This window comes from Pieris rapae, chromosome 20, assembly GCF_905147795.1.
Source record: "Pieris rapae chromosome 20, ilPieRapa1.1, whole genome shotgun sequence".
NCBI lineage: Eukaryota > Metazoa > Arthropoda > Insecta > Lepidoptera > Pieridae > Pieris > Pieris rapae.
In genome coordinates, this window is record NC_059528.1 from 5,412,669 (window position 1) to 5,437,873 (window position 25,205).

General features: G+C 31.9%; 2 protein-coding genes across 2 annotated transcripts; one reads left to right on the plus strand and one right to left on the minus strand.

Annotated features, from left to right (window-relative positions):
• The first annotated feature begins 3,904 nt into the window (after nucleotides 1-3,904).
• Nucleotides 3,905-4,733, plus strand: LOC110993964 (heat shock protein beta-1-like). Its single transcript, XM_022260404.2, has one exon. The coding sequence runs from the start codon at nucleotides 3,954-3,956 to the stop codon at nucleotides 4,656-4,658; it is 705 nt and encodes a 234-aa protein (XP_022116096.2). The 5' UTR covers nucleotides 3,905-3,953; the 3' UTR covers nucleotides 4,659-4,733.
• A 16,756-nt stretch (nucleotides 4,734-21,489) lies between these two features.
• On the minus strand, nucleotides 21,490-24,885 carry LOC111001660. The gene is made up of 3 exons (XM_022271644.2): nucleotides 24,776-24,885; nucleotides 24,377-24,451; nucleotides 21,490-21,766 (listed from the first exon to the last, which is right to left on the minus strand). Exons 1-3 carry the CDS (start codon nucleotides 24,789-24,791, stop codon nucleotides 21,501-21,503), a joined length of 357 nt encoding a protein of 118 aa, XP_022127336.1. The 5' UTR covers nucleotides 24,792-24,885; the 3' UTR covers nucleotides 21,490-21,500.
• Nucleotides 24,886-25,205: the final 320 nt, after the last annotated feature.

Sequence of the window (25,205 nt, forward strand, 5' to 3'; positions counted from 1 at the left end):
TCTACATCAAGTTACATTTGTTTTTAAGCTATTGCATAGATTTTATCGCGGGCTTTGAGCGCGGCGACTGAATCAAGAAATTCCGTAACGAATAAAACCTAAAACGATGACGTAATATAGGTGCAGCCGGTACGAGTTAGAGTGAGACGTGGCGTTATATGGGCGTGTTTGTCTGGTAGAGTGGTAGATTGAATTAATTTCAAAGAAAAAATACTGCATAAATAAAAAGTAAATAAATGATTATAATTGCATAAGTTGATTGAAAATGCTATGCAATAGCTTTACCGCGGCAGTCTCCGAGTGCCACACGTGTTTTTTTTTTAAATTGTTAGTACGTAATTAATTGAGGAGATAAGAATGTGAAAAGAAGTGTTATGTGATGTGGCAAAATAAATGTTTTTGAAGTCTTTTGGCGCATTAGGAAAAATGATGAGAGTAAATTTTTACACAAAATACAGACACCCTACTATAATCAACTTTTCAGTTTTTTCTATTGTTAGTGTCCTTTTATTATACTTTTGTAGATAAAACGCAAAAGTTGAATTTCAAATTGATTTTTAACTTTTTACGAAGAAGTATAACTGCTATCGCGTGTACATAAGCACACACACATTTTTTTCTTCTTTCTAGTTCAAGCTCGAAAAGGTTATCTGGTTCCAATGCAGAAAAGGGTGTGTGAGTGTTAAGATTCGTTCACTGGTAGAACTTAGTAAGGCAAATCTTTTGTCATATTATCTTCCACGAAAAATTATATTTATAATCTTAATTAAAACCACTCCTTATATAGAAATTGTATTCGTTTTTACAACAAACTCCCAAGCGAAATTAGAGAACTGTCACTAAATAAATTCAAAGCCCTTGTTAAAAGTAAATTAATTAATAAAGCCTTTTATATAAATGTGACGAATACCTAAATGATCCTAATCCTTGGGATTGATTTGCTCCAGTTCAAACAATTTGTATTAAAAACTTGGCGATTGAAAAGAGTGGCGGAAAGTTTCTTGCCAGTTCTTCTTACCCGCTCTACGCCCTTGACTTGCGAACTGGTTGTAATTGTAAATTTACAATTAATTTAATTTGTTTTTCTTGACGTTCATAAGTGTACATGTTTACCTAAATGAATAAAGATATTATGACTATGACTAAAAATTAGGGGGTACCTTGTATATCTGACCTATGCATGGGTTAGGTCAACTATGCATTAACATATATTCATAGTCAAATCTTATCCAGGGTCTCGCTGGGATGACTTGCTCTCTGGGGAATGCTTAAATTACGTAGCGGACTCTCATAGTTTGTCCTTCATACAGGACATATATATCAGCTGTAGCCTACTAAGGTCGAATTTATATGGTCACGTGCATGACCATACCATTCAGAGCCATTATCAATTTGTCTAGTGGCGTCAACTGACAAGACTGAGCGTCAATAAATGCAAACCCAACTATTTCAATTACTCGGTCTAATACAAACTATTTACGTAACTCAGTCATGTACCTTGTATAACACAAATTACCTGCAAATAGATATATTTAATGTAACTGAAAAATGATTAAAAATAGTACAAAAAAAACTCTTACTATCCTATATTTGATATAATGCCTTTATTATTCCTCGTTTAAGGAGTATAGCCTAGTGGCTACAGCGTATGGCTCTCATACCTAAGATCGTAGGTTCGATTTCTGTCAGACCAATGGACTTTCTTTGTGCGCATATAACTTTTTCTTGAACGGTAAAGTATCGTGAGGAATCCGGCTAGCCTTAGATGCAAAAAGTCGACGGCGTGTGTTAGGCGCAGGAGGCTGATCACCTACTTGCTTAGTTGATCGACAAATGATCAGAGAAAGTCGAAACAAATACAGAAATCTGAGGCCTAACCCATAAGGGTTGATACTAAAGACTGATATTTTTAATTCCTCTTTTATACTGTATATTAAACTGATCGATGAATGTTACTCTATTAAATATGTATTTTTTTCTTTCGTATGTAATGTAATTGTTTAAATAGTGTACAATTGCTGTAGAATTTCTGATAAGCAAATAAATAAATATGATGTAACAACTAATATAAGTATTTCTTTATTAAGTTTGAGGAATATACATTCCCATTTTCAGTGATTCGTTTATTATTAAATACATATCAATTATTCTCTCCGGATTTATCTTATATCGAAATATTATTTAGCAGGTCAGTATGTATACATTAAATGTACAGAACCGGTAGGTCCTTGTGTTCTTCCCCACAAATGAGTAGGTTTAAACATTCAAGAAACTTCGAGTAATCGCCATCTAAGTACATTGCAAAATTAGTTCTATTTTCAGTGTCATACAGCTCAAACTCATTTAGTTGGATCATTCACATACGATTGTGTGGCTTTCCTTCGAGAATAACGTAGTAAGTGCTTGATTATTTTTGAGCAATTTAGGTGTTATACAGTTAGAGGTAGGGGGTATATTGGCGTGTGAAAGTAAGTACCAAAACAAAGGAAACACGTGTAGAGTCAGCAAATATATTTTTCTGTAATTGAAGCGTCGAAGCGAAACAAGATAACACGTTATTTTTAAATAAATATATAGGAATAATTTATTTTACATCATCGTAAGGTGCCCTATATAATACATAACACGTGATAAAAGAAATGTAAAACGTCTACCTAGTTAACTCAAAGGCTTGATTTCGGAGTAAAACCAAAAAGTATCTAAACCATCATGTTATTTTGGCTGTTTTTTTCCCAGCCCCCGTCCCATAAAAGCAACCAATATTCTAGTATTACGTATACTAGAATATTATTTACTACACGGTTGTTAAACATTGTATTAAAATCGAAATTAATGAAACAAATATTTCGAAATAATTCTATGAATTTATAATATTAGGTCCTGTTGTTATTATATTATTAATGAAATATGAGCGTTTATACCTCGCTTCCCTGATAAGCAGCCAAGGAGGAAGCTAATTCGAAATCCAAAGATTAACCCAGACGACCTAAGACACAAGGACAAAACTGTTGTGTTTATGAAAGGACCGCAACATTTTCTTAAAACAAATAAGAAATTCATTGAGACCGATATTTCCGATTTTGCAGGATAATACGGAGATCTGAAAATAGGAAATTAGATGCTCTGGAAATGGAGGCGGTTGCTAAAAATTCCCTGGTCAGCTAAGAACGATACAGATAAATCAGGCGCAGAGGCTTGCCGAAGACAGGAAGAGTGGGGGAGTTGGACTGAAGAAAATAAAAGAAATGAGCATTTATTTGTATGGGTTTTTTATATTAATGATTTAGGTATTTCCTTATGTGCGTTACACAGGAAACAAAATTGACTTAAAGTTGACTTGTATCGGAGATAATTGACTATCTTTAATACAAAATCTATATCTAAAACCGTGTGATAATACTCAATTCAAATTAAAAATACAATATTAACAACCAGCGTGTGACCTACTATGCAGTTCTGCTAACGGTACTCACACAGGCGTAAACGTGCTTGTGTGGGTCTCACAGTACCGGCGCATGAGTTGACAATCTATGGTTTAGTATTAATAATATTAATGCATATAATATATTAAGATTAATCAATGAATTACTCAATGAAGTTGCTGAATCGTTACTTGTTAGTTATAGATTATTAAATAATTTTAGGAAAGAAATCACGTCATATAAAGATGTCAATTCGCTTCTCTCTGGCCTATTCTATTCAATCACAGGAAAGCTGTATAGCTGAGTCAAGGAAGTAAAAGTATACGAAGCGACAAAAACGTAAACAAGCCAAAGCATTTTGTTATGACTCACAATGTCAATGACCAATTTTCACTTTCACATAAATGTTGGCCGCACCTGCCATTGCACTTAACTCATTCAACGCGTAATATTCTAGAACAGGGGGCCCGAATCTATATAAACCCGACGTCTCGCTTGCCAGCATTCAGATTATACGAAAACGCAACCACGATGTACAAACAAGCGCTGATATTTGCTGCGATCTTCGCCATTTCTCACTGTGAAGAGAAGCCATACAAAACACATCATTATGTAGACCCATTCGCGCTGCTGGATCGGCATCTATCACACAGCCTCACCTACCTCTGGCCCTGGAGTCACCTGATCAGAGCCGCTGCAGCACTGGAACTAGAGGATACGCTAGAAGATCCACAAATTATTTCCGATTCAGAACAATATCTCGTTAAACTCAGTGTTCGTAATTACAAGCCGGATGAATTGAAAATTAAAGTGAAAAACCGCTACATGATCGTCGAAGGCAAACATAAAGTGAAAAATGATGATGACAAACGATACATCGCAAACCACTTCATGCAACGGTTTATCTTACCACCTGGCACGAGACAGGACGAGCTTAAAGCAGTACTAAATGAAAAAGGAATTCTTTCAATCTCCGCTCCGAAACATGAGCTACCACCGCCACCACCAGAGCGAGAAGTTCCAATCGAAGTTATTGAAAGTGAAACATCAACTGAGAAAGTAGACAAGGAAACATCACCAACACCACTAGAACTAGAAGTAGAAGCAACAACACACGTTGGTAAAATAAGAAAGAAGGAATTAAAAACAACAACCAAGATTGTCAAAGATAACGAAGTGACCAAAGGTGGAGATGGAAACGGTATCGATTATGCATTAATTGAGGCCGAGGAATGAAGTTAATTAGTTTGGGTTGTGATATTAAGACTGGTGAAAAGCTTTAAGCATTAAATAAATGTTATTTATTTGAAACGTTGTTTATATTTAGTAAACTCAGCCAATTATTTTAAGAATATAAGTTATGTGCGTTATTTTGCGATATTTCACTCGCGGGATCTGATAAATAGGACTCAATAAATTTCCTTACAATGATGAATCGAGTTAGGGATAAAAAAGACTATATTTATGTGGAAGGATTTTATATATTTGTTTTTTTTTATGTGGAAAAGATACAACACAATAATCATAAAAGAGGAAAAAAATCCTATTAAAATTGAAACTGTAATTACATTTAAAAATATATGCTTTTGTTGTATATTACTATTTTTATTATATTTCAATTTCACAAATCTGATATTAAATGTTAAATACCTAATACTATTTATGGTATTTACAATTTTCTTAACCTACATCTTTGGTTTTGAATTGAAATAAAGCAAGATCATGCATTGTATGATATTAAATCGACTCCATTAGTATTCATTTAAGATAAATTGTTTTAACACTTCGTTTATCAATCTAGTTTAATTCTGTAATTATATAGTGGTGATTGGGGAAGACTCAAGATAAATCTCTGAAACACTTAAGAATCATTTTATTTAATGAAAGAGAAATCGTGGATATATTAGATATTAATATCTATCAGAAAATAAGCGGTGTTATTGAACATACATTACATAAATATTAATCTCCAACGTTTATATTTATATTAATTGATTCATATAAAACCTTTAATCTGTGGAGGATGTGATACAATATTTACCAGTAATTAACTTCCGCTTAACTAAAATCAAAGGCAAGCTCAAAATATATTTTAATTTCGAATTTAAATACCTTTTCAATAAGGCTTTCACAGACCTATTCAGCTCGTAAAAATGTGAAAGTTTTGTGATAAGAGACTTGCTTTACTTATTACTTTGTTATTTATATTATAGTATAAATCGATTTGGTCATAATGCAATATCGGTAGCTAGTGACTCTCAACACTTGGTTTATGGATTATCAAACCCCTGCATTTCACCAGTAAATTTTAATTCCCTTATGCAAATTCCCTTGTAAAGCAAAAAAAAACACAGAAAAGTCTTAGATACAAATGACCATGGGATGTTGAGGCGAAATACGAACTTTCACCCGTATCACCTCGACGTCCATCTTTCCACAACGGAGGCTTATTTAAGGCCTCTGTTGTGGAAAGATGGTATCACTATGTGGAACCTGGTTCCCACTAAAGCATTTCCCACTAAAGATCCATCCAGAAAAAAGCGCACCAATTCGTAAAGGGCAACTCAGTGCGAGCCGTCTGGCGTTGAGAAGGTCCATAGGTGATGTACATATACTCACATGTTATCATCAGGGGAGCCTTCTACTCATTTGCATTTTATAAAAAATATATGTCATTCACAGAAGGCAAATCAATGATACAATTTTAAAGAGCATGTTGCAATCAGAGAAGCAGTGATAGTTGTACTGCCATAGCACTGTCATATTTTTTGTTGTTTGGTTTGAATATTTTTATTCTGTATATAATAATCCATTTTTCTATATTTTGACAGATTTGACCCTAGTAAAGGTTACAGCAACTCGCTTTTACGTAACAGTTACAAAACCTCCAACACATTGTATGTGTTTACGAAAACTGAACTTTCACAAATAGAAACTACCGACTATCGGATTCCTTTTATCTGTTACTACTTTTATATAAAAATATACAATAATCAAGTCCAATCAAATCAAAAGTAAATCTTTACCTAATGTGTTAAAAAAACATAATAAATAGCAAACAATAAAACCAAAACACAATTTGAATTAGCTGTTTCCCGCGGAGATGTACAAATTGTACAGTTTACACATATTCAGGTCCCATGATATATAATAAAAATAAATATGTTTTTTTTATTATCAATAAAGTTTAAACTGTCATTTTTATTATCTATATTTTTCATAATAAAATAAGATAGATTTAAGTTGTGCGTTGGCTCAACGAATAAGTATCGCACAGCTAGGTATGGCTGCCAGTGTTAAAGGTACACTACCACCGGAACCACACTATTAAAATTGTTTTGATTTTCTTTTAAATATTATTTTTATTATTACTTTGTAGGTTATGAAAATTGTAAATACTGTATTCTTGATTGTATTACCTTAAATTAGTTTATAGAAAAGGCATTGGAAAATAATAAAAAAAATTCATATATAGTAAAAATACATAGGTTTTTAATATGCCTGAAATATTATTTTTTAATTATAAATCTTGTAAAAGTGACATCTGCAACGCCGCGGGCTAGTGGTTGCCGACCATTCCAGTGAATACCTCTGCTGGAATCTGGTTCCACAAAGATGTGGTGCGCGGCAAAGCGGTTGCCAATAGTCGAGATGGAAAGGATGAAATTTTTCATTCTGCCTCAACGTCCGATGACGGAATTCAGCCGCACCGCGCATTCAAATTCGCCCGGTTTTTGTAGTAGTAGTAGTAGAGTAATTGTGGATGATTATATAAAATATGATTAAAAAAACAAATTCAGGCTGTATGTATACAGCGACAAATATCTAAACTGTGTTCTGACAATCCTGGATTTATAATTTTTAAGTTCTATTGCATTTTTAGCAGTAAATAATTCCTGTAAAGTTACAAACAAAAGAATTCTAAGTGGATTGATTATAAATTTCAATAACACCGTAGTATCGGGTAATAAAAGGTAGATAAATAATGAAGTTATCAAGCAGATGGTACATCAAAGCCTGGGCGGGTAAATCACTAATATTAGCACATTACTCGCGAACTATAAAACTGTTTATGGCTGCTTCATTCTGAAATGTTTTTATCATTTAAGCCACCTGGAAACGTGCGTCTAAATATATTTCTTTAATTATTTCTCTCAAACGCAGGAACTGCATCGCCTTCAGAATCTTCTTCATTTCTGAAGGTCGTGCTAGCGGCACCGCACAACTTCTGCTCTCTCCTGTCTTCGGCAAGCCTCTGCGCCGGAGTAAAATAAAGGCCTTTACTTGATGAGTCCAGCTAGTTGGAGTATGGCCTCCAGGTCTGCTACCTTCCATTGCTAGTCAAGATGAGTTTTTGTAAACTTCCTGGTTCTCTATGTGTTACATGGGCAATAAAACTCAGTTTGAGCTGGTAACAAAGTTTTAGAAGACGATTTTTAAACTGTCGCCGTCTAAGTATGGTTTGTTTTCTTAACTGTTCAGGGAATCCTAAGCATCCGCCTCCAACACCATTTTTTCAGAGCATCTATTCTTCTCTTTTCAAATATCCGTATTATCTAGGATTCAGCTCTATAAGTCTAAGCTGTCAAATAAAAAATAAATTTGGATAGAAACTTGACTTAAATGTATATTCAAGTATTTCATGTATGTCAAGACAGAAAGAAAATTATTTTCACCTTCACGTCTGGCGTACCACGACAGAACGTTTTAAGAAACGATGTGCCTTCATCTGGCACCTCGTATTATCTAACCACTATTATATATTACCTTAAAAACCGGTAACGCAACCTATCTGGTGACCAGCGGCGGTTGTGATGCGTCTACTCTTTTCACTTGCCATAGATCGTTTTACGAAAAATTTTTGTATTAGTAGGTCAGTCATGACTTCCGCAAAATCCTTATGTTTATTGCCCCTGAAGAGCAATTTTGTAACTCAACGAAAGCTTACGAGGGACGTTACACAAAGTATTTGACAATAGAGTGGACCGTGGCCTATTATATTGTTTTGTGGAGAGCACTATCTCATGTGCCTTAAATATTAGTTTTTCCAATATATAATATTACCAATTATTAATGTATAAATTATGTACTATTAATGTCTTCTAAATCTTCGTTGTTAGGATCGCTTAACGACATTTTCATACAAAGAGAGATTGATTACTGTCCTTATTATCTTAGTATAGTATATGTATGTATAATTTGAAAAAATTTGATAATCTTACAGTCGAGCTAGATAAAGAATTCGCCCGCTGATGTACTGCCTTCAAATAATAACTGTTATTACTCGTAATGTGTAAGACAATAATAGACGTCTGTCTTGTGTAAACCGATACATAATTTTCGGTTATAACATCATGCTTATTGAAAATAAATTCGTATAAAAAGCAACTTTTCTTTTGGATGTGTATGTGTTTCATTTATGTATGCGACAGTGGAACAAAAATAGATCACAATTTCTCCGTCCACTGTAGCGACATTCATTACTTTACTATTAGCATACTTAAAACGAAATTAACAACGTAAATTAATACGAATTTCATTAAATTAAACAGATAAAAAATAGAAAATTCAAACAGGGCATGATAATTCGTTTATTATCTTAGTTTTGAAAGTGCGACGGTAGAAAACTATTATTGACGCCCGTGCCACGTCTTGGTTGTCTTTAATAGTTATACAAGTAGGTTAATATAAAATAAAGAAAGAAAATTATGAATAATTTTTATAAATCAATGTAGACATTTTTAAGATTATATTGTGAGGCAGTTTTTCATGTTTCATTCTGGCAAGGAGTTACGAAGAATCGTCTGAAAAGTATGGCATGGTGATTACCGTAAAAGGCTGCAGGACGAATTAACAATGCAAAAATTAGCCTGGTACAAATGGTTGTTTGTTTTTTATTATGCATTCGCGTCGGTATGGCGATTAGTCACACCAAAGAAGTATTTACACTAACGCCTCTTATTTTTTACGGACTATCGGAAAATACTAGATCTTTTGTGGAACAAATCGTTTGACACTCGTAGTTAATACGACGAGTTCGACTAACGCCCACACGATTGGTACGCCGGTACCAGCGTTATGAACATAATTTTTCTTTTTTTCATTGCGTAATAAGACCTCTGATGAACCGCCATACTGGTACAAATGACACAATATTCTATGTCACTATCTCCCGGTCTATTATGGACATCATGGGAAAATAAAATAAAATACAATACGTGTAGGGTAGGTAAATCTAAAGGGATCAAGTGTGATAATTGTATACGCTACCAATTTGAAACTTAAATATTTATTTGTAACTTAAATAATGTAATGTTACTTATGTGGGTGATATATAACCGTGTAGGTACATACACAGCAAATAACTTTCTATAGTTTTTGCAATATAATACGATTTCTTTTAAAATTCTTAGTTGGCGATATTGAATCTAGATTGGTTTTACAGATTTTTTTCTTTCATAGCTGGATAAATCGTAACATATAATAAATTCCGTCAATGCTTTTAGTTCGTCACAGTGTTGATGTGCGGTTTCTAATAAAGACTATATAAGCCGACGTACTTAGTCTTGGCACTAACTCGATTGTATTAGATAAGCACATGTCATCCATAAGTTACGGAGTATTTTGTAAGTGTTATGACTGATATGTAATAACTTTATTTTACGAGTATTGGCTAAAGATATAAACTCTAAAGTAATTTTAATTTCTCCTTCCTCTTAACTATGGCCCCTATACTTAGTACGTATCATAAGCAATTCGGTATATTACGCAGTGTTTACATATGTCAGTAAGTTAGCAATTACCGAGACTCCTTCTGATAATCGTAGTCGTTTGCTTTCTTAGTTTACACCTTCACATATATCTTATTAATATTTCTCGCTTCGAATGAGCTCGAGCTCATCGAATTAGTTTATTTTTAGTACTAGCTATCGAAATCACCTGTGATCAGGCAAAAGCATATTCAGTCAATAGTCAAGCGATATCTCAATATGATGAAACATTAAACATTAAGACAAGAACAGTTTAGTTACAACAAAACAATAGAACCCATGATTTAATTGATTATTTGTTGTACATAGTGAAGCATGCTATTCTCCAGCCTTAGGTCCTACAATAAAATCACAATACACGTTTGCTATTAACACTTCCTCGATTGATGAAAGAAACAACGAAGGAAAAGGGCCATGATAATGCCAGTATTATAAATCTCTCTCGTATAATATTAAAATGTCAAACGATTTTATTGTTGGTTGAACAAATTTAAATCTGAACAATGTAGTTCTGCTATTAAATTCAAGAAAATTTTGTTCGGATTAAATTTTTGTTCAAGCAAATGTTTATGACGTTTAGATTGTAGTCGAAATTAATAATTCAGTGACGCCGTATTCAAATATTTAAACTACTCTCAATTTCGGCGTGTTCGCTAAACGAGTTTAATATCAATTTGATGAATTTGAATTTGTTTTTATTTCAGCTTACGTCAATTGAAATTTCAAGAAACTAGCGAGGATCAGAACTTGACGTTTCGATGGAAACTATTAAATAGATAAATAGTTAGTATTACATTCCTGAACTTTGGAATATGATCTATTACTGAGAACTACCAAAATAAGTAATCTAAGTGACTAAATTTTTTAGACTGTCCTGCTCATTTATAGAAGTAGTATATTAACGTGATTGTTATTTATTAAACATTATTGAAATAAATAAAAAAATAAATCAGTGGCGCTACAATCTCTTTAGGTCTTGGCCGCAGATTTCTGAATCTGTTTCATGATCAATTTTAAATCAAATAGGCAAGTAGGTGATCAGCCTCCAGTGCCTGACACACGTCGTCGACTTTTTGGGTCTAAGGAATGTCGGTTTCCTCACGATGTTTTCCTTCATCGTTCGAGTAAATGTTAAAAGCGCACATAGAAATAAAGTCCATTGGTGCACAGCCGAGGATCGAACCTACGACCTCAGGTATGAGAGTCGCACGCTGAAGCCACTAGGCCAACACTGCTCAACTTATTGATATAAGTATAAAGTAAAATTTTGATTACCCAACATTTTACAAATTACGCATTAAAATGCAAAAAACCAGGTCAATTAAATGTTTATTAAATTAAAATCTATCTCCTATTTCTCCTATTTACTCTGTCTATCTTAATCTCTTAAGATAGATAGAGAAAAAAATTTAATTAAAAAAATCTGCTTGGTGACGTCCCATGAATACCTGCTTCGCTCTCCGGTAAGGTAACTTATTGACAGCTGGTTCCAGCATCAATCTCGTTCACTCTATAAAACACTGATGACTGACGAGATACGGAAAGAACTATTGTTAATTAAACACTAAACCGATTAACGTTCTCAAAAAAATGGTTCCTATGACAAAGTAACTGGCAATAATTCCTCGCATTGCTCTGGTGTAACTGGTTCTGGCACCTAATATTACAGCCGTGATACTAAAACCTAAGGTCGACCTTTTCGACACAAGAATGAGGCAATCATCTTTTGTTGACCAAAAGTTATAGGATTTGTATAGTTATAGACAAATGAATGGTACATTAGGTTACCAAAGAGTTCTAAAATTAAAATTCAAAGAAAGTTTTTATTAGCAATGTTTCTAGCTAGCTATTACAATTTTAAATATAAAAAAAATCAAAACTCTTTTTATTAATTTTTAAAGAATTAAAAAAAATTAAAACCTTTTATTTTATATATTAAATATTCTTCACATTATTCATGTAACCAAAGCGAATATTTTTCAACAAATTTATATTTTGATGAGTTGAATAGAGTTGAACTCTCAAATATTACATCAACTGAAATTAGAGACCTATTTGTACTGTTATATTTCTTGTATTAGATACAGTCGAAATCGGCTGGATATAACATAATAACTTGAGGCTGAAGCTCACCAAATTGGAACCTTATGCAAAGATGCAAAACTTTGTTTTATTTTTTTGGAATTTGAATTTCAGTATTTCATTATATGTTACAAAAACTTAGTTTCAACTTTCTTGTGAGTTCTTCCTAAAACTTATTATTATTTAAATTTCGTAAGTTACAATTATTTTTTTACTACTTTAAATTATGTATGTTACATACGGGGTCCATAACAATTTTAAGGCATGTTACAGTTTAGATCCATAATTAGATGAATCAGTAAATTCTGCGGCTCTAACATTCAATATGATCATTTTAAATCACATCAGACTATCAAATAATATATTATTTCAATCGAAGACCTGAGCTAAGAGTAACACCGAGTATTCATTTTAAAATTAAATAATTACAAACGTCAATAAACAAAATATGATAAACAAGTTTTATTTAGTTTTTTATTTACATTTTTCAATGATTGCTGAAATATTACAATTTTATGTCTCTATTTACAATTAAATAAGATCTTTATTGTTTCGTTATTACTTATTATATTATACAATAAATACTAAAAATAAATAAATTAGATATTTCCTTAGCTTTTTAACCCTGTAATTACTTTTCTAATAATATTTACTAGCTAGTACTGTTATGTCTTCGGTTCCTTTAATGGAAACGTTAAAGGACCGGTAGCCTAGGCAACGCAAGCGTCGTGCATGTCATACATGCATAAGCCAGCACACTGATAATTCAGCGTGTAACTATCAGCGCTCAGCAATCGGCATTATCTTACTTTACTTACAACTTTAGAATAGTATTGATCCGTCAGAGACCACGATTATATCAGCCTAAAGTGCGATGCGTTACTTCATAGATTTGGTATATAAACAGCACAGCAGCTTTCTGATAGCTACGCGCTGACTGTGCTGGCAATCAGCATATTATGAAATTGGTCATAGGATCTATTGACACTAGCTTTGTACTGAATACGATCCGTCAGAATCATACACCTTACTAGGATATTCCTTTCTTCCATATATTGGTTTCTCATATGCACCGTAGGGATCATGCCCAAAATGATCATGACCAAAGTCTTCATGTCCGTGGTCATATATAGCATGTTCATATTCAACGTGGTGGTGCTTGTTCGCTTTTATATACTTCAGCAGCCAGAGAACTAAGTGCCACGCTTTGTAGACGATAACGTAGAATAGTGCTCCATATATAATTTTTAGTACGAAGAGTTTTGTTGCTGCCACGTACAGGAAATGTACTGAAACAAATTAAAGCAGATTAGTACGTGAAACGTTAAATCATAGAAAATTGTTGTTTAAGAAATGCCTCTATATTCTGTTACACTCAATAGTTATAATAAAACAAAAAGTGAACCTAATATTTGGCAATAATTACATACCACTGCGTCCTGTGTTACAGTTAGCTAATTCTAAGCACAGATGGCGCAATTTACATAATCTTATAACATATGGTAGCGTTTTTAAATTCTTAGACTGAATCTTAAAAAAATGTTATAATTTTGTAATTTTTTAGACATTATTAGAGAAATGTTTAAAAAAATTTATTTCTGATTACAAAAAAAAATATTTTATTCACATGAGAAAATATTAATATGTATATATACGAGCGAGATACACGTGGCCTTTAGCCGTGTCAATTTTAGTCAGTCTGTGTTCACTCTACATGCATGCAAAAATGTGCTATCTATCTCTAGCATTTATTTGATGCATACATAGTTTCCAATCATAAAAATCCTAAGACAAAGACAATCCGATGTTCTTAATTCTTGGATTAATTATTTAGAGTTGCGTAAGGGCATGGTTGTTTTTGGATTAACAAGGTGTGTAACCCAGGGATAAACTCCTGATAATGGGCAAATTTGGTAAGGATGTATAATGTTATGCCTTATTACCTAATAACCTACCTAGGTTACATAACATAGAAGTAGATTAAAAATAATCATTAGATCATAAACTTCTCGTTCGGTGAAGTCAGAACAAAAGTAAAATATAATTTTATTTCACCGCTGTTCAGGTGACAGCATTAATTCTCCGTCTCAGTAACATTTGTGTATTAAGGTAATGTTTGAGCATTAATACAATAACTATTGCGAATTAAATGAATATTGTTTAAACAAATAAATACTGATGACTATAAACCATGAGTGGATCTTGAATTGGTAGGACTCTGGGCGATTACGAGAAGTCCCCCGTACTAGATACACATGCGAAAAAAAAAACCGATTTAAACTGGAAGACACGGGGATTTCCCCGTTCCCTTCGAGACGCGCGCACATGAGTCGTTTGATCTCATGGATTATCTATTACCTTATGCTAATCATAAGGTAATAGATAATCTATATATATATAGTTTGTTTTATAGATATTTATTTTAATTCAAAATATCACTGTGTATCTACAAATCATTAAAGTAGATCCGCCCCTGCTATATGATATGAACTGCTATATGTATGGCATAAACGCACATTTGGTGTTTCGCTTTGCTAATCAGATAAAACAGTTTTAGTTACTAGGTAATATAAATTATTTTTTTGTCAGTTGCACTTTTAAATTTTAAAATAGGTATGATCATGCTAGTTTAAGCAACTGGTTGGGATTAAAAAAAGTGGTTTCTATAGTCCATTTACTAGAAATAACATTATGTTATGATCAAATAAATACGAGTAAATACAGAGGGGGCTGATAGTATTTTATTAAACTCAGTTGCATTTATTTAATGGCCACTTACAAATGCGTTCTTTACACTAACTACTTTGTAACGTAAAGGCCCGTAAATCAAACGAAATTCTTAACAACATTTTCAAAATCTTATTTAATTCCTCGACAACCCTAAACTTGGTAAAACAATTTCGCGCAAAAATAATTTAAAACTCGATAAAGAAAGTTATTATCAGGGATTCTATTAAAAGTTCCTAGGTTTTAAAATACTTATTTTGTAATTTATAGGTGCAGATGAGCTGAACTTATGCCAGCTGTGTACCTTAGCGATTACTCGAGAGTTTAAAAAAGAAAGGAAAAAGTATGAAGTTCCTGCTTATTAAACTATTGGAGTTTATTTTCATAGCAAAATTTTCTTTCAAAGACTAATTTGTCGGGATGAAAGATTCGTTAGTACAGTCTACCTACGCATAGTTATTAACGGACTAAAGTATAATATTCGGAAACGAGATATAAGTCTTGTTTGAGTCTCTTCGAGTCTCTTCGAGTTTATCAAAAGTATATTATTGGAGCTAAGTCCCCCAAGTTTCGCTCCAAGTCTTTGGGTTAGCATGTATCCATAAATATGGTTACAATCCTGAGTATTTCGCATTAACATCAAATCAAAATTAATCCCTTAATCAAATTTAATAAATAAATCAAAGTTATATTTTTTAACGTCAAAAAAATCAGTGGCACTACAACCATTTTAGGCGTGGGCGTCAGATTTGTTATCTATTTCTTGATTATTTGTCAATCAAATAGGCAAGGAGGTGATCAACCTGCTATTTCTGATACACGCCCTCGAGTTTTTCGGCCTAAGACAAGCCGGTTTCCTCACGATGTTTTCTAGCGAATGGTAAATGCGCTCATAGAAAGAAAGTCGATTGGTGCAAAGCCGGGAATCGTACCTACGACCTCAAGGATAAAAGTCGCAGTCTGAAGTCCACACTTTGTTAACGTCTAGTAATTTAAAATAGAAATACAATATTAACAAATAATTTAGAATAAAAGGTACCTAGTTCTGCCTCTTTATGTTGTTTATAATCGCATCCAAAAATAGAGTAGATGGAGGCTGCACTCTGTCGTTATTATGAGGAAAAGCCAGTGTTTTTTGATGTGCCCAGTTCGGGATATATCTATAAATGGCTAGAGACCACGCCATAATAACCATTGCCTTAATGGCTGCTACCAGGAAAGCAATGCCGAGAAATATCTTGTATAAACCCACTTTTGCAGCCAACACTATTGCAAGGTTTACTGCAAGAGATATTTTAAAAATTTAAACATATGTTATATTGGTACAATTGGGTCATACATGTTTTTTTTATAGTTTCGTCAGCTTTAAAATGAACCTTATATCGGAGCTGCTATAGAAATAGAATCTCATTTTCAAAGATAAATTATAAATTAAAATTAAGTTATAGTTACGAAAACGGAATCATTTTTTTACGGGAAATAGGTCTAATATGATAATTATATACATAGTACCGTGGTCTTGACGTACGTCAAAAATGTTTTTTTGACACACGGAAGTGATTCATACCTTTAAGTCATTCCTGAATATCATCGATAATCTGAAATGCTTAAATAAATTAACTTAAAAGAAATATTCGCAAAATGCAGTTTTTAAAGAGAAAGGTCCAACAAACAGGTTGGATTTCAATTGAAATTCAAAGTCTTGGTACAAATTCTTGTGAAAATAAAACCGATTTAATCTCTCGATCGCGAGAGTTCCCGTGAATTATTCTAAAGTTTTGATGCACTCGAAGCGCCTAACTTTACAGAGAGCACAATCTTCTCATTAATGTTTCAAAAAGTTGCTTTTATCTGAACTATAAAGGAGATCTGAGCTTTTACGATTTTGTCACAGAATTGAACATGTATTCACGGTCGTAACTGTATTTCGCCATTTGCGACTTTTAAATTTTGTTTGAAACTAGACGTATGAAGATTCGAATTTAAAAGTTGTAACTAATATTATTGCATTCAAACATCGCAAGTTTTTTTAGCTCCATTTTGTATAAGTTTTCACTAGGTCATCTTTTTAAATTGTTTGTATATAAATATGATAAATTATTTATTTAATACTTGTCAAAACTATTTATTAAAACAAATGTTTAATTATCGAGATAATATCATACCTTTAAGCATTCTTGTTGAACATTAATATGGCACACTATTTCAGTGAAATCTACAGTCAATTTTACTTGTCAAAATTTTACTTGGACACAACGTTTACATATAATCATTTAATAAACGCTTAAGAAAAGAAATAAAGTATATACTTACGGACTAGCGCATATTTTCCTTTTCCCCTCGCTTCAGCTATTTCTCCCTTCTTGATTTCGTGGCCGTCTGCAAAATATACTACGGCCAAAATTAACATAATTATCCTCATTTTGGCGGTAAAATATGACATTTTGTGTCAACACAATTTATCTGTTTCACTTTTATTTATGAAACTCGGAGTGTTCTGTTTTCAAATTATTAGCGGTAATTTTTTTAATTTTTAGCCACCACGAAGTTTGGATAGACAATTTCAGCCAGTCATAAATACGATAGAACTATGAGTGTGTCTGTCAAAGACTCTCGCCATAAGAAGGTTTCAAGGCAAGGATGTGATAATTAGGCGCTAAACATCGTAAAAGCGAAAAGTAATGTTATGCAATTTCAACATACATTTCAAGAGATTTCACAAATTTTCACGATGATCTGTCGTCTCTTACATCATATTTATAATACGTGTAATATTTGGATTCTATAGCTGGCCGTAATAAACAGATATTGTGTTCGAAAAGATAATAAGTTTTAAAGAGTCAACTTAAAAGTACATTTCGTTTCTCGTTACTTTAACTCTTGTTTTAAATTAAAAATGTAATTGTAGAACATTATGTAGTCTTGCCGTAGTCTCCTTGTTATTATAATCTTAGGTGTTATATTTTATATAATAATTATAGATATATAATAGTGTGTAGTGGCTTCAGCGTGCGACTCACCTCTGGTCGTTAGTTCTATTCGAGGCAACGATGGAGTACTATCTATATGCGGATTTAACATTCGCTTGAACGGTGAAGCAAAACGTCGTGAGGAAAGAGATAAGAAATATGAGGCCCAGACCTCAAAAGAATAACTGCTTTTTTAGATATAGATCATGTATGTTTCCTTTTTAAATAAATAAAGTCAGAGAATACTCGAAAAACACCATCAAACTTTAACATTCCACACGCCATTTTATAAAATAAATTTAAAAAATATATACGTAACTGATCGTTGCTCCGCAGATTGTTGAACTTGACGTTCTCAGACGTTCATTTAAATGTTAAATTGTATTGAGCAAAACAATTTGTAATTTTGCGTGGGCTAAAGAATCATGAAATATTCTTAATGCTTGCGGCTTAGTTAACGATTTATTCGAGGATTTGTATAAATTTCTTGAGATTAAGAAAACTAATCATAACCCAATAGATTAACCTCCCCTTATAATATTATAGCTTATGTCCTCGGATAACATGTGTGGTTTTTTTAATAGATAAGTAGGTGCATTCCTTGTGTTTTGTATTTTTTTGACACATTTTGACGAATTTTTGGGTTAAGACATGCCAGTTGTGTTATAAAGCTCCTTGTGTTCCTTGTGTTTTATCCCCGTATACTAAATTTCATGAAAATCGTTGGAGCCGATTCCGAGATTCCAATTATATATATATAATTGGAATTCTTGTATATATATATATACATATACAAGAATTGCTCGTTTAAAGATATAAGTTAAACCACTCGCGTATCTACAAATAATGAAATGTTAATTGCTATGTAACGAATTAATGCAATGTAAGTAACATGTTAAGATTTGATGTTTAACTTTTCATATGTAAAAAATAGTACTGGACAATTTCATTTAGTAGGAAAGTGCTTCAAATGAAACTTAAACGTAAAACCTAAACCTATGTAATTGTTTGCTTCAGTGGTAAAGTGTCTATACCACTGAAGCAATCAATTATAATAATGTAATTCAAATTTTCTTTAATAATTCCATGTTAAGGTGGACTAGAAATTAAATTAAAATATGAAGAGTTCTTGTCGTAAAAGTTCACAGTTGTTCGTAATGTTTAATATTATTAGGTCAAAGTACCAACTTAATATAATAAAACTTGTCATAACCTAACACCCGTTGCTAACTTAGAAAAAAATATTAGTTTGCAAGTTATGAACTTCTCTTGTTGCTTATTAATTTAATAAACCAAATAATAAAAAAAATTAGTAGGTATTTTATTAAAGGCAGTGTTGGCCTAGTGCCTTCAGCGTGCGACCCTCATACCTGAGGTCGTAGATTCGATCCCCGGCTGTGCACCAATGGACTTTATTTATATGTGCACATTTAACATTTGCTCGAACGGTGAAGGAAAACATCGAGAGGAAACCGACATGTCTTAGACCCAAAAAGTCGACGTGTGTTAGGCACTGGAGGCTGGTCACCTACATGCCAATTAAATTTTATTTATTTTTATTTATTTATTTATTTATTTATCACTACATTTAAAAATGATCATGAAACAGATTCAGAAATCTGAGGCCAAGACCTACAGAGGTTGTAGCACCACTGATTTATTTATTATTTTTTTTATTAAAGGGAGGATGTATTTGAATTAGTATTAATTATCACTGATATTATTACCACTAATCACTAATTTTGTTATATATTGGCATCTATAATTTTATCTTAGCTGATATATATAATTTAACAAATCAGTAATATCGCCTTATAACATAGGGTTGTTTGTATTATGTGAAGTATTTGTACAGTATCTATACACCTTTACTTTACCAACTGGCCTACAATACAAAGTCAAAGCAAAACTAATAAAACTCAGCGAAGTTACTAAAAGAAAACACGATTCATTGTAGCTTCTGGAGGCTAATTGTGGAACTTTGAATTAATTTCGTTGAGGAATTTCTTAAAATTCTCTTATTGCCTAGTCGATATTCGTATTCGTAGAACTGGACAAAATTAAAAGCAAGATAATTGTACATAGCACGACTAAAAATTAGGAAAAATAGTTCTCTATTAAGCACGAAATTATTGAATTGCTTAGTTTATAAAAATACATAGAAAAATCGGCATCTTCTTTTTTGTAAGCGTCTCTAACACAATCAATAAGGAATTAGAAATTGTCTTATAAATAAATAATATGGAAATTATTTAAAACAAGTGAATCTAAATAAATCATAATGCTTTTCTTCACCGTACGAGGGAGTGTTGAATACGCACATAGGCCACTTGCACATCAGAACTTACAAAATCAGGGAAGACAGTCGTAAGCTCAAACACATTTGTAAATAGTGGCACGAGATGGGTTATAATAATTTATTGACCGAAGGTTAATTTTCATGTGTAACAAGAGTTTAAGATTTGCCGCCAATGCACAAAAACAAGAAATGCAATATACTACATTAGGTTACCAAAGAGTTCTAAAATTTAAATTTAAAAAAAATGATTAACAATGTTTCTAACTGGCCAGTTCTAAACATTTTCAGTGTTACCTACGTAAACATATTTAAATTCTTTAATAAATATACCGTTTTCATTCTGTGCAAAATGACATGTGTCACCTTACACAATAGAAACAATGTTAAAATATAAAAAATATAAAAAACACTCATACTGGCGAAAACTATATGATTTACCTGAAAGTACATAAACCAAAGATTAAACTGCAAGAATTTAATAGATTGAATAGTTTATAGAATATCGTGATAATATAAAATAAGCTAATCGGGTCCTTTATATATTCCATATTTATGGTCTTAATTAATATGCTTATCACTGTGTCAAGTCTCTAGAAAGTACAATAACAATTTATGATTAATTAAAGAGGGTTGGTATCACTTCTCTCGTAACTTTTGTGTCTCAAACGCAATATAAAATAAATACTGTATGCAATATGTTAAGGAAATTCCCCTGGGAGTCTTGAAATATTCCACTCGCTTCCACAGCCTTTGTTGTTCTAGCTCGGAGTGGTTTCCACCCAAATTAAATTGCATTAAACATTAAAACACTGCACTCAAAACTGATTATAAATAAATGCTTATAATAAAATGTTTCTAGTGCGAAGAAGACTTTAATATAAATCAATTCAATTTAATCGCTAACTTTGCCATATCTTTATACAAAATCCTTACAAAACAGAGGATTTATTTTATAAGCTAAGGTAATTATATTGTTTAATTTAGATTAGAGGCATTAAGAGGTACAATTTGCTTTTTGATGTCATTTTTATTTATCGCTTCTGTGTAAATTGCCATATACAATAACGAGATATTTTCTGTAAAAATAGCAATTATCTTCACATTACCCGTTTTAAAATTTTTATGATTATATAAAAAATTTTTTAGACCACCTGAATCTAACTCTTCTAAGATTGTAGGTTATGTTCGCTTTTGGACATCTAAATTAAATAAAACAAAAATAACACCAAAATCATTTACTCTTAGTCAAAAGCCAGTCGAAGGAACTCGTCATATCGCTACCAAAGTATCCATCCTTCATTTGTTCTTCTGGAGCTCCGTAGCTATATCCAACTGTATCGTAGTTAGGACCACCGTATATTGGCGCTGGTCTCTTCATATAATGCTTTAAGAAGACGCCAGCAATAGTGAAAAGCTTTTGGAAAAATGCCATCATTAGGAATACCGATACAGCCTTGAAGATTGCTACTTTCGAGAGGATGAATAGGAGAATCATACCTGAAAGATGATACATGAAATTAAAGCAACAAATAGTACTTGTAGTTTTTATTCCTTACACATAAATTAGTTTATTTATAGTGTTTTATGTGTCAAACTTAAAATAACTCTATCATATAGATAAAGAAGTATTTTTACGAAAGTTAACAGAAAATTTGTTAAATTAATTCTAAATTGACATTTACTACCGTTCGCAAGTTAAGGGCGTAGAACTGGCAAAAACTCTCAGCTTTTTGACTGTCAAGTTTGAGTCAATTTTGTCAGTAAGGTTCAAATCGATTGCATTATATTGTTAAATTTCGATCGGCCTTGTTAAATATGTAAATACCGTTGCCAAAATGAACATACTTTTACAAATACATAGATAGTATTTACATTATTGTAGCTGTAATGGATGAAAATAACGTTTAAATAATAAAATTGTCCACATTTTATTAAAAAAACCTGGTAAAAAATTGGTTTTTATTTTTTGTAAAAAGTGGTAGTATAATTGCGAATTATTCAAATAAAGTAAATTTCACATAAGTACACTTGCTAAATAAAAGGCGAGGTATACATAAAATTTACATTTATAATCTAAAACCGTTTATAAATGGCATTCTTGTGTCTGACAGCCTCATTGGAATAATGTTCAACTCAAGAGGCTGCTAAGTTGATCGGTCAGGTCACGGCGAGTCTTTTAGAAATTTCCACATATATCATCATTTTCTACATATAGCATAAGACATTTTATGTTGCTTGACATTAATTTGATTTTAGGTAATATATAAATATATGTATATTTTGAATGTTTATTTTATGGATTTTTTTTGAGCAAAAGATTCTTAAGTATTCTTAGTAACACAAACATTGCTTGTTAAAATGGTAAAATAGACATGATAATATCATCTAATTAATAATTACAATATAATAATTAACCTTTAAATGTAATAACAATTGTATAAATTGGATATACAGGAAAGAGTATTTTTAAATAACGAAAAGAGAGCGGGAAGCTACTTTATCGAACTCTTGAATAACAATTGTTAAAATGCTTTTAGTAGTTAAAAATGATCTTGCGGAGAGATGCCCGGTTCTGACTTTTTTTTAATACTATAGACTAATGTTCAACTCAAGAGGCTGCTAAGTTGATCGGTCAGGTCACGGCGAGTCTTTTAGAAATTTCCACATATATCTTCATTTTCTACATATAGCATAAGACATTTTATGTTGCTTGACATTAATTTGATTTTAGGTAATATATAAATATATGTATATTTTGAATGTTTATTTTATGGATTTTTTTTGAGCAAAAGATTCTTAAGTATTCTTAGTAACACAAACATTGCTTGTTAAAATGGTAAAATAGACATGATAATATCATCTAATTAATAATTACAATATAATAATTAACCTTTAAATGTAATAACAATTGTATAAATTGGATATACAGGAAAGAGTATTTTTAAATAACGAAAAGAGAGCGGGAAGCTACTTTATCGAACTCTTGAATAACAATTGTTAAAATGCTTTTAGTAGTTAAAAATGATCTTGCGGAGAGATGCCCGGTTCTGACTTTTTTTTAATACTATAGACATCTTTATTAAAATCTATGATTTATTCACGCCACTTTAAAATTCACAAAATAAGTTAATTATTATTAAGTTTTTATTGTATTTCTAACCGTATGAAAAAATATATAAAAGAGTTTAGAAGGTATTTAAAGTCCCCATGATATCTAAATAAGCCTCCACTATTATTATTACTTTATTTTTGTTTTAGTTCAGACTTGCTTATAAACAATAAAACAAAGTATCAAAAAAGAAATTATTACATAAAACATTTATTTATATTTATTTATTAACAAATGATAATCCTTATAATAAGAATTTAGTCTACAATTTTGCAATTTCTAATTCGCGCCCATTGATTCGAATATTTCAATTGTTACGTTGTTAGGATGAGATAAAATCATTTGAAAACTTATTTTATTAATTTAGTAATGAATTTACTTCCAACAAAAGAAAGGGATTATATTTTTCATTTAGTATTGACTAACATCAGAATCCAAGTTATCATTATAATATTTTCAATTTCAGATTTCTGTGGTATTCAATCAATCATTGGAATAACCTTGGACCTTATTTTTATGCTTTATTTTTCTTACTGTTAATTTGTTTAACTGATTAACACAAATGTAATTAACTTTTTGAAGATTAATTAGTAGCTGACTGATATTCGTTATGTTAGTAAAAATAAATGAATCAGCGGCGCTAAAACCTCTTCAAGTCTTCGCCTCAGATTTCTGAATCTGTATCACGATCATTTTTAAATCTAATAGGCAAGTAGGTGATCAGCCTCCAGTGCCTGACACACGTCGTCGACTTTGGGTCTAAGACATGTCGGTTTCCTCATAATGTTTTCCTTCATCGTTCGAGCAAATGTTAAATGCGCACATAGAAAGAAATTCCATTGGTGCACAGCCGGGGATCGAACCTACGACCTCAGGGTTGAGAGTCGCACGCTGAAGCCACAGGCCAACACTGCTCTCATGTTAATACATAAGACTATTAATAATTCAATGTAAATAGATTAAAATGTTAAACAAAGACTATAGGCTTTATAACTTACCTATCAATTTACCAGAACCTTTCTTCATCGCTCTAGTATCTTCAATTAAATCTTCCAAACAATAACAACTGCCAACTATAAGTAGAATAAAAAAAACTACTTTTAACATATTTTTACGAAATTTAAATACACTTTTGTTCTAAATTTAAAAATGCACTACAGATCTTGTCATGTCAAACGTCGTCCTATTAATAAGGCATTTGCAAACTAACACATGAATTTGTTCTAAGCCACTGAGGAAAGTTTTATTGTTTTCAGCTTTAAACAAATACCTTTTCTGTGTGACTAATGCATTTCTTCGGGAGAATCGGGCCGCCTTTGTCCACACACGTTCCACACATGGTCATTTAAATTTTACGGTTTTAAAAATTTTCACCTTCTTTGAAAGAAAGTGCTTACCTGATATTAGCATCATAAAGGAGTTGTACCTGACTGTAATCTACGATGATTTCATCTTACGAAAAATATTTAAGTAATCGTCAGGTTTCAAATTAACGACATCTAGGATTGTACAAAATCGCACAATGTTTTCAACGAAGTTCCATGTTTAAATGACAAAAATTAGTTTGTTTAATTTAGATGGAAATTTTGAATTTCTAACGCTCCTAATTGATATCTTTTAAAAGAATGTTATCCTATTTTTTATTACTAGCCAGTGTCTCAAATACAAATATTTTTATAATTTTGCAACACGACTTGTGGTCGATGTAAAACATCCCTCGTTAAGAATAAAAAGCACAAAGCCAGGATTTTCCGCTTCGTATTTTTCAAGTAGTTTTAAATGAGATCTAAATGAGTTTAACCCGAGTACCAGTAAATTACCTTGCTA